This window comes from Chrysochloris asiatica, unplaced genomic scaffold (assembly GCF_000296735.1).
Source record: "Chrysochloris asiatica unplaced genomic scaffold, ChrAsi1.0 scaffold00341, whole genome shotgun sequence".
Classification (NCBI taxonomy): domain Eukaryota; kingdom Metazoa; phylum Chordata; class Mammalia; order Afrosoricida; family Chrysochloridae; genus Chrysochloris; species Chrysochloris asiatica.
Genome location: NW_006408859.1, coordinates 215,733 through 227,251, shown reverse-complemented (window position 1 = coordinate 227,251; position 11,519 = coordinate 215,733). Strand labels below are relative to the sequence as shown.

Sequence of the window (11,519 nt, the reverse complement as noted above, 5' to 3'; positions counted from 1 at the left end):
TATCGAGTGTTTCTGCGGTGTCTCTGTGGCCCCTATTTAGTCCTGTCGCTTTGTCTAGCCCAGGATGTGGGCTCAGGCCTCCGAGCCTGGCCGGCGGATTTAAAGGTACGTGATTTCCCGACTCCGCTCCAAATTCCACAGGCTATAAGCCTTCAAGCCTTTAAACTATTCCCATCTCTGTGGGTCCGAATTTTGGAGCTCTGTCTTGCCTCTTTTTTGCCTGGAATTCTGAGTTATTTTTGACGGCGACCTTCACTATGCCTTCACCTTAGCCGCCAGCAAGCCCTGCCCTCCCTGCTTCTTCAGTAAGTCTGTAATGTCCTTACTCTGTTTCAGGCCCTTCTGAGTTTTGCTACTTGTTGAAATGCTGTGGGGTGGATTATGACCCACAGCTACCCAGTATAGGGTTTCCAATAGCAGCTGTTGAGCTAGAACCACAGTTCCTGCAATTCAAAAGGTTTTGCAGTCTGGCAGATTAAACCGCAGCAGGGGTGGTTTGTTACTGGTGTTAAGTTGCTACTCAGCTTGGGCTGGCCTAAACCTTGATGCTTTGATGGGTGGGTCTAAGGCTAGGAGGCTGGACTGAGGGCTGGCCTTGGCCGAAGAAGTGGGGGATGGGCTTGGTGCTTGTAGGCAGATGGGGTCTGTTTTTGATGACATCTAAAATGCCTCTCTTTGTCTCCCTGTGCCTTGAGCCCCCCACTTTGTCCTATATACACGCCAGTAATGCCTAATGTGGCAATGAGGAACCCCCTGGGATGGACTATGTTGGTTCCTGTGGCCCCGCTAGTTCTCTGAGAGCATCCGCCCTTTGAATGGGTCTGCTGAAGCCCTGCTAAGTTCTGCAGTGGGCGGGGCCGTCCCCGGGTAGGAGCCCGGAGCAGGCGGGTGGAAGTTCAAAATGCTCGTAATTCCTCAGTAGTTTGATCCTTCAAAAAAAACAAGTTCATAAAGTTGCAGCCTAATGTTTTATGTTTGCCCAAAAGCTGTCTGTCTACCAGGCAGGGGCCCCAATTTGTGATACTGCCCCCTACTTTCTCCTGAGCCCACGTACCTGTGCTGCCCTGTCAGGGAAGTGCTGGAAGTTCTCCTCCATCTTTTTTTGACACTTACAGAAATTCTGTTGTATTAATAATTACTATGAAATAAGGTATTCTGGTTAATGAAATATTTAAGCTCATAAAAATTTCCTGTATACGCTAAACATGAATCACCAATTTTTAAAAAAATTATTAATTTAAACTTTTTATTATGAATTGAGTGAAGGTTTACAGAACAGAGCATAAGTCCCACATTCAACAAATCATACACTTTGTGTCATTACAATGATTGCAATCCACTCCATGTACCATTAGTTGACAGTATTTACCTCTATTCACTTTTTTCCCTTCTCCCCACTCCCTGTTACCATCCTAGATTGCTTAATTTAGCAATAGAATCATTTCTTGACTTTTTACTACAGTGGTTTCCTTTTGTAAATTGACCATTTTTCCTGACTAATTTTAGTCAGTATAACGTCCTCCAGATTCATCCATTTTGTGAGGTGCTTTGCAGATTCGTTATTATTCTTCAACGTCGCATAACATTCCTTTGTGTGTATGTACCAAAGTTTGTTGATGGGCATTTAGGCTGTCTCCATCTTTTTGCTATTATGTATAGTGCTGTGATGAACATGGGTGTGCGTGTATCTAGTCTTGTCACAGTTCTTATTTCTTTAGGCTGTATACCAAGTAGAGAGATTGTTGGGTCATATGGTAGTTCTATTTTCAACTGTCTGAGAAAATGCCATACCATTTTCCACAGTGGTTGCACCATTTTACAATCCCACCAGCAGTGTAGCAGCGTCCCAGTCTCTCTACACCTTTGACAGCAATGTTATTTTCTGTTTTTTTTTTTTTTTAAGTTTGTTATTAATGGCAGAATAAGATGCTATCCCTTTGTTGCTTTGATTTGCATCTCTGATGGATAATGGTCATGAACATTTCATCTGTTTGTTGGCTGATTGAATGTCTTCTTTGATGAAGTGTCTGTTCATATCCTCTGCCCATTTGTTAAATTGGATTATTTGTCTTGTTGTTGAGCTGTTGAAGTATTCTATAAATTTTGGAGAGTAGTCCTTTGTCTGATATGTCGATATAAACACTTTCTCCAGTCTATGGGATCTCTTTTAACTCTTTTGGTGCAACCCTTTGATGCACATAAGTGTCTAATTTTTAGGAGGTCCAAGTAATCTATTTTGTTTTTTTGTTGGTGTGTTTTCAGTTATGTTGTGCCATTTATCAGAGCTCCTAAGTTTTTCATTGTATAGTTCTAGGTTTTACATTTAGGTCTTTAATCCCAGGTGAGTTAGTTTTTGTATATAGTGTGACATGTGGGTCTTGTTTCATTTTTCTGTAGATGGACTCCCAATTTTGTCAGCACCATTTGTTGAAGAGACTACCTCTTCCCCATTTAATGCACTTTTGGCCCTTTATAGATGATAAACTTGACTTTAGGGGATAGATTTACTTCTGGGCTCTCAGTTCCATTCCATTGATCTATGTTTCTTTAGTTGTAGCAGTACCAGCCTGTTTTGACTACTGTGTCTCTATAGTAGAGATCAGGAAGTAAAAGCTAAAAGGATCTGTTATCTGTATTTAATTGATGATTGTATATTGATGTGTTCGCAGGCTCTTTCCACCTGTCTCCTGTGGGTGTAGTTAGAGAATGGAAACGTGTATATCGTTGTCTGTTTGCCATATGTACACCTCAGTTTAGGGTGGGTTTTGTGGGTGTTGGCTTCTGTCTATCACTGACCAGGTTGCATAGGAGCTGGTATTGACTCTTGCCCAGTGCTTGGAGCTGGAGAAGGTGTGATTGTGGCTGGGCTGTATGGACATGGTTGCTGTCTCCTGTTGTGTAGGAGAGAGGAGAAACTCCCCTCACTCCCCACCCCCACCTGCTTCACACATACCAGGAACCAAAACATAGTAAATAAGCAAGCAACCAACAATGAAAAAAGAAAATAATAAAGGAGAAAAAAAGAATTAATGACAGGCAGGAATCAAAAGAAAAAAAGAACATAATAACTAAAAAGAAAAAAGAGGGACAGGAAAATGAAACTATAATAGAGAAAATAAAAGGAAGAAGTAAAAATAAAATGAGCATTTAGAAAAGTTTGGGAGAAGGAAGATGAAAAAAGAAGGAGTGGAAACTAGTAAAGCAAGATGAAAAGGTGGTGGGGAAGAGGAAGACAGGAAATGTGAGCTAGAAGAAAAGAAGGAAAAACAAAAGTAGAGATAGAAAGGATAAAATTCAAGGGAATGGATAGTGAAGAAGTTGGAGGAGAAAGAATAAATGAACAAAAACAATGAAACAGCAAAAGGAAAAAACTAAAGCCAAAACCAAAACCAAAAAACCAATGTAGCTGTTAGACCCGGAGAGAAAACTCTGGGGAAGTACTGCAAGCCAAGGATCTCACATAGTATGTGTGTGAGGATTGTGACAGAGGAGTTCCTTGCCTTAGATACAGTTCCTATGTTGTTGTTGTTGTTAAGTGCCGTAGAGTCTATTCCGACTTATAACAACCCTGTATAGGGTTTCTGAGGATTTGCTGGTTAGCTTGAACCAAGCTCACATTCATATGGAGTCGTGTGGGTTAATGCACTAGACTGCAAGGCCAGTTTGAACAGCAAGGTTGGCGGTGCAAGCTCACCAGCCATTCCTTGGAAACTGTTTGGCAGATAAGGATTTGGTATTGGGCTCCTCACTAATTTTGTGTCTTTGGCCTATTGTTTATTATTTTTACCCTTTCTTATCTGCAAACATGTATAGGACATTTCTTTATATGAACTTTTTAAAACTATAATATACATATATAAAAGGACACAATTAATTGTACAGTTCAATAAATGTTTACAAAGTAGCATAGCCCAAGTTGAGAACTAGAACATTACCAGAACTCTAGAAGCCTCTTCTAATTCCCTCACAAGTATTACTCCACCATACCTCCAGCCAAGAGTTAAGTCTCATCCCAATTTCTTAAGCCTTATTTTGGTTAGATCTGGTTTTGAGCTTCATATGGATGAAAGCATGCAAAATGTACCTTGTGAACTCTGTTTCTTTTGCTTGACATCATGTTTATGATCAGATTCATCGATATTGCTGGATATGTTCATAGTTTAATTATCTTTACTGAGTAATATTCTTGTTTATAAAGACATCACAATTTAATTACCCATTACATATTGGTAAACATTTGAGTTATTTAGTGTTTGGTCTTTTATAAATGAAGCTGCTTAGAATAGTCTCACATGTTTTTTGGTGTCAGGTACACTTAAGTCATCTTGAATGTGAACATCTCAGCTTTATGAAACCTGTCCAAGATTTTGATGGACAATTTTAACCTCACAGTGTAGTGAGGATTGGTCTAGGTTATGTGAAGTATTCTGTCTGGTCCTTGGCAGACAGGAAGTCCTGAATACATGTTTTAACATGTAATGAGGCCATAATATTCCATGAGTGACATGCTAGAATGGGTATAATCATTTTCATTCATGTTCATTTAGGTTGCTTATTTTAGATGATATTTATTTAATATAATTTTGCAATGAAGGACTCTCATTATAGCTGCTTTCTCCTTTTGAAAACTTAACTTTGGGTAAATGATCAGGATAGGTTGAGGGACTCAAAGGATTGTGACTGTAGGAACTGTCACCTTGGAAAGACTATGAGGCTTTCTGGAGATGGGGAAGGAGGGAAGCAAGACTTTCATACTGGAGTACAGGAGAGGCAGGCTGTGAAGGCCAGGGGTTACTGGGTTTCAGGGAAAAGTGTCTCATAGAGGGTGACAGGGCCAAATGGAGGATGATCTTCTGTTAGTGGTGTATTTTAGAGTAACTAATAGGTAGTTCCTTAGAAGAGAAGCTGAGTAATTTGAAAAACAATATATAAACCCCACAAAATCAGGAGAGCGAAACCACAAGTGCAAGGCATTTTCATTTTTATTCTTTTTCTTTTTCCACAAATATTATTATGATGAAAGTCAAAGAATTGTACAATAGTGGAGGGCGGATAGGATGGGGGAGGTTGACTGTATGACTGAAATATGGATGGGTGTTTGGTGGGGAAATGGCCAGAGGCCTAAGGAGAGGGACGGGGAGGCTGGGACTGAGGACCACACATGGTCCCTCAGCAGGTCTCCTTCTCTAACATGAATCCTTGTTGAAGGTCTCGATGTGCGGGGAGGCCAGCGTTTTATGGCTGACCTCACAGGAGTAGGTGTTATGGCTGTTGTAGGTGGATGTCGGTATATTCAGAATGCTACTGAGACTGTAGGTGCTGTCTTTGCTATCCTGCTCCGTGAAGCTGTTCTGGATGTCACTCGTTTGGGTGACACCGTCCATCTTCCACGTCACCTTGGCGTCTTTGGGGTAGAAGTGATTCACCAAGCACACTAAAGAGACACTTGATGTCTGTAACTGTTGCTCAGAAGGTGCAAAGAGGGAGACTGTTGGTTTAGTATCAGCCCCTGAGGAAGGAAGCACAACAGATGGTGTTTAAGCAATTTGAGTGTCTTGTTTGTAGACAATCACAGAACACTAGAGACAGACATACAGAAAGCAGCATGCTTATTGCGGATAACTGCAGCCATGAGGCCAGGATGCAGAGTTCTAATCTCAATGGTTTTGAGTGTTTCCTCAGCTTATCCCTACCCCTTAAAAAAAGTTCTCAATTACTTTGTTTTCTGAGGCTTCTTTGTGTTTTTTTTGACTGCAGCTTTCTTTTAATGGTATTGTCTGCCTCCTGCAGTAAGCCAAATACCTTGGGCAAGAACAAAGCCATTTCATCTGAACCTTTAGAATTTTGAGGTCAGAATAAATGTCGGCCCTTCCACATGAGGGAAGATGAGGCAGCTGCTCTGGGAAACCTCTGTCCCCTTTCATTTCTTGGCCCTTCTTCCTAGACTGCCCAGTGATAATTGACTTCCTTTCCATTACCCCTCTGCTTGCTTTGATGTTCTGTGACCATGCTAGCAACTCTTCCCCGCTTCATAGAGGCCTCAAGTGAAACACAGACATGTCTGATAATATGCAACCTCATGGGGATCGTTTTTCAGTCAGACCAGGAGTAGTGTGATGACTTGGGGTCAACTGTCATCTTTGGCCACCTGCCTAGGAGGAACTGGCTAGATTCAGTTTTGACCATGAGCAGCTGCCAGATGGCCCCCTGGAAATCCCCCTTTGTGGGGATTGAAGCTAGCAGTGGGACAGCAAGTCCCTGGCGGCCCCAATCAGTTTGCTCTCATTTAAAGCTAAACTATCAACTCTAGATACCTTTGCTATGAGGAGTTAACAGATAAGTGTACAGGTTATTATAAATCCAATCTCATTGTCAATAAGCAGTTCAACATAAGATAGTCAACTTCCTATGCTTGATATTTTTGCCCCTTTTTTAACCTTTATAACAAATTATTTCCAGAGAATTTATAAAGTAGCCTTGGCAGAAAAATAATGTGATCTCTAGAAATAAAAAAAAGGATCTCTGGTAGCATAGTGATTACTAATTGGGTTGCTAACCTCAAGGTCAGCAGTTCGAAACTACCAGCTGTTCTGTGGGAGAAAGATGAGGCTTTCTGCTCCTGTAAAGATTTACAGCCTTGGAAACCCTGTACAGGGTCACTGTGAGTCGGAACCGACTCCATGGCACATAAAAGCAACAACAACAGAAATTAAAAGTGAGAAAACCATTCTATGAAGATATTCCTATCTCTGTGATTCCTTGATAGCTTTAAATGATTCACACTGCATTAAAATACTAAATAATGAGCACATATAATATGGAAATTATCCTGAGAAATCATATTGGTTTTTAATAGAGTATAAAAAACTTTAAAATAGTCCTATCAAGTTGTTCCAGATGAGTCTAATCCTTCTTAAACATCGCTTTTGAAATCAGCTGGGTAAATTGTTAAATGATGTTAGAGGTTATAGATTTAAATAACCAGGTCAAAAATTTTCTATCATAGAATTAAAGTATTAGAACATATTTATGTTAAGTTTTTAGTAATTACATTTATATATTTTGTGCAACTAAAATATCATCATCCTACCTAAGCAGTTAAATTTTTGAAAACTGAAAACATGTCACAGATTAACCCCCCCCCTGTCAATTATTATAGTTTCTTGGTATTTAATGTGAGCCGGGGGGTGGGTGGGGTGGGTGGGGGAGACAGACGTGGATATTAATTAATCAAACCCTGAGTGATCAGATAGCTGGCATTAAATCTGATTTTTTTTCTGATGTATACTTTACCCTGCAAGAGTTAGATATATTCAGCTTCTATTACTTAAGTAATTTGGCGGTGCTATTAAAATTATTATATATCATGGAAAAAACTTAGCTTTTAGGTTTTTATAGTTGGGGGCCAACTCAGTGTCAGCTAATAACAACCATGAAAATTTTGATTAAAAAGGATATGATAATGAATGTGAATTTTTCTTTTAGAAAGTTCTAAATAAATTAGTCTTTTACCTATTTTTCCTATATGCCTACTGTAATTCTATTCTACTTTAGTTAGTGATATTATTTGTAGCACTGTGTATCAGGAAAGCAGACCATGATTAAGTTCATCATATTAGTGAACAGTTGTGGTGGTCTTTAGCAGTCAGGGGATTCTACCACAAGCGTGATCATGCCTCTCCAGCATTTTGGCTTGGCCACATCAGTCAGCCATGATGAAAGGCTACCAAAAAGTCTACAGACTGCACTGGTTTCCTTGGCAATATTAAAACATGGCCAATAATAATGAGAAAACAAAAAGACATCTCTAGAATCTTTCCTATATTTTTATAAGTCCAACAACATTTTAAAAATGCAATAAAAAAAAACAACTTTCCTTTATTTTAAACTTTTTTTGTCTTTTGTTTGGAAACTGGGCTTTTGGTGACAATAGTCTTTCTACCATTTAGATAAGAGATCATTTCAAGTTTAATCTAAAGTACAATTTAGAGTGAGAAAAAAAGGAGATAATTTGCCAAGATCTTATTTCCACAGAACCTCTTTATCTAATCAACATTCTAGTCTGATTTTGATCGTTTATCACTCATATTAAGGAGTTTTAGTAGCATAGTGGTTACCAGTGGGGCTGCACACCTCAAGGTTAGCAGTTTGCAACTACCAACCCTTCTGTGGGAGAAAGATGAGGCTTTCTGTTCCCGTAAAGATTTACAGCCTCGGAAACCCTATGCAGGGTCGCTATGAGATGGAACCGACTCCACGGCACATAGCCACCACCACCACTATCACTCATATATTGTTGTTACTAGGTGCCATCTAGTTGGTTCCGACCCACAGTGACCCTGTATCGGGTTTCCTAGTAGTGGCTGGTAAGCTTGAATTGCTAACCTTGCATTCAAACCGACATTTGCAGCCCAGGGCATTAACCCACAGCGCCACACCAGGACTCACTCATATTATACTGTCTGATGACAATTGTTGCTAATTCTCAACTAAGCCACCCCATCTACATGGCAAAGGCATACTTCTCTACCTTGTTTCTTTTTTTAAAAGCTTTTTAGTGCATGCTATTGATTTGAAAACATACCCATAAAAAGAAAGCAGAGACCAAGAACTATATTTCTCTACTTATTATACATACTGAGCAAATCTCAATAAAAATTTTGACAATACACAATGAGAATGAATTTACTTTTAGTCTTCAGAACTCCACAAAGATTTCTTATTTGTCTACACTGATTTTTTTTCCCTACAAATTATTTGACTTCGTGTCTTCAAATCCATTTTTGAAGATACGCTTAAACTGAGAAATGCTTTCAATTACAAATTTCTCCCAAACATACTTAAACTTCTAAAACTCACAACTGATAAACAGAAATTTCTAATAGACGGCAACAGAGAAAAATGACTTACTTTTAATCTCTAAATGTGTCTCTGTTCCCTCAACAAAAAAACCCCTGTTTTTTTGCTGCTTACCTTACCAGATTGATTGATACAGAAAAAGTTGCTTTTCTTAGAGACAAGCTAATTTTTTGTCCCTTCCTCATCTGACTTTAGAATTTACCTCAACTCATACCCCAAACATGAAAACCTCCAAATGTTACAATCTAGAAGAAAGAAGTTAGAAAAGTGCACTTACCTTTGATTTCCAGCTTGGTCCCTTGGCCGAAAGTGATTCACAGTGATGACCCTAACATTGCCTCCCTGACAAAAACCTCATTTTGAAGCGAATCATCCTAAACTGACTACTTCAGAGAAGAATCTAGCTCTTTCTTTCCCATTGCCCCTACAAATCCTAGTCTCCTCAAAGATGGAAGATTTTCTGCTCTTTACTTATGAGCTACCAGAAATGTTCATTTAATAGAAACAGCAAAAGCTGACATGAATGATACAGCGGGACAAAAACTTCACAAATAATTGAGCACGAATAGACTTACCTTTGATTTCCAGCTTGGTCCCTTGGCCGAAAGTGAGTCACAGTGATGACCCTAACACTGCCTCCCTAACAAAAACCTCATTTTGAAGCTAATCATCCTAAACTGACTAATTCAGAGAAGAATCCAGCTCTTTCTTTCCCATTGCCCCTACAAATCCTAGTCTCCTCAAAAATGGAAGATTTTCTTCTCTTATGTTCTTTTAATAGAAACAGCAAAAGTGGACACGAATGATACCGCAGGACAAAAGCTTCACAAATAATTGACCAAGAATAGACTTACCTTTGATTTCCAGCTTGGTCCCTTGGCCGAAAGTGAATCACAGTGACTTCCCTTATCTGTTCCCCTCTACAAAAACCTTTCCTGAGTGTGGTAGCGAGCCCCCTTCCCCAGTTAAGTTATTGTGATTTGGACATTTTTAAAAAGTAGCTATTTAGCAAGCATACCGTGGAAGAATTTTTCTTCCTCTGAACCTAACCTGGGAATGAAATTGGTTATATCCCTGATATCCAACTATTGAAAACTCACATAAAGGAACACATAGCAAAGCAATTAGACAGAAACAATGAAGAAACAGTTGAAAGAAGACTTACCTTTGATCTCCAGCTTGGTCCCGGCACCGAAAGTATATACACATTGATTCCCCTAAGCATCCCTCTTGTACAAATACTGAGCTTCCCTTTTTGACACTTGAGCAAGGCTCTGTCCAGAAGACACTATTATGCTCCCCAGTGCACTTCTGAAGCTATCACTTAGAAAGGCTATTCTCACCCAATAACTGAATCTTGTTCTTCATAAAAAACATACAATTATTCTTAAGTTTGCCTATGGGCTTTACCTTGGAGGGTGTTGGTTTAGTTTTAAAAAGTCAGTTTGTAGACTGTATCATAGACACAGAGACTGTAAGACACACACAACAGAAGAAAGAAAGTTTAGATTTGACTCACCTTTGATTTCCAGCTTGGTCCCTTGGCCGAAAGTCCACCACAGTGATAGTTCTCCATTCTCTGGGTGTACAAAAACCCTTCTTACTGAAGGGGAACAGAGCCCTGGACCAGCTGCTGAATTAACTCCCTCCTCTTTCAAACAGGAATTTGTAAGAGTCTGGAAGCTTCTGTGCAGAGAAAAATTATTTTTCCCTTAAATGAAATCTGAAGTCCTAGAGAACAGGATATTTATGTCTGTGACGTAATGGCACCTTGCTTCAGCAATTTATCACTTCTGGACTTCTGCTTTATTCTTTTTTTCCTTTGAAAGTAGACTGAATATAAATGAGCAAAAACACAAATTTTAAATGACCACTTCTTTTCACTTTTTTATGGAAGGAGGGGGTCTTTTGCAAAGGATAAACCTCTTTCAGTGTAATTATGAAACTCTTCAGATTCTCTCAGCTAGTAATAATGACATCATTATCTTCCTATTTGAATCTCTGCTTTGCCATAATGTTGTTTCAAGAAAGATAGACTAAATATATATCAAATCAAGTCACATATCTTACTTTGAAATGTGTTTTGGAAATAAGCTACTGAAGACATGTGAAATAAAAACAAAGATCAATAGAGTAGAGAAGTGAATTTATTTGATCAACCAGCCTGTTTTCATAGGAAAAGAAAGACTCAAGACATCATGTCTTATTGAGTTGAACCAAGAAGTCCATGCTGCCTTTGGAGCTGGCAGAGACAGACTCAAGACATGCTATGGGGTTTCCATAACAACTCCATCAAGGACTTCAACTCCTCCTCATTGTGTTTCCTCTACAGCTTCTTTTCTTGTTACGTTGCTTCCCTCCTTATTTTCCATCTCCACCCTCAGCAAACATTACTCCCACCACACTAAACTCTTACAGTTCTTCTATGGTCTTCAGCTTTTACAAAACACTCCCTTTGCTTGGAAACACTGCCCATTTGGTTTAACTTATAAACAACTAATTTTCTTTAAAGACTCAACTTAAGAGAAAACTTTTTTCAGGTTATCCATAACTGGTGACCTGACTTTGCAAGATACACTGGCAGGTCACTGGGCCTAGAACATCTAATTGCTCTTATGTGCCATCAGATTTTTTTCTACCCTACTTGATGGAGCTCTGGT

The 11,519-nt window shown here is 39.2% G+C and overlaps 1 pseudogene and 1 gene segment (V, D, J or C); one reads left to right on the top strand and one right to left on the bottom strand.

Moving 5' to 3' along the window:
- Window positions 1-5,186: 5,186 nt before the first annotated feature.
- LOC102827872 lies at window positions 5,187-6,009 on the bottom strand. The segment is given in 2 exon segments: window positions 5,187-5,509; window positions 5,979-6,009. Coding segments are annotated over 2 exon segments (354 nt in total).
- Window positions 6,010-6,184: 175 nt separating this feature from the next.
- The window catches only part of LOC102827497, an 84,046-nt pseudogene continuing 78,711 nt past the window's right edge, over window positions 6,185-11,519 (top strand).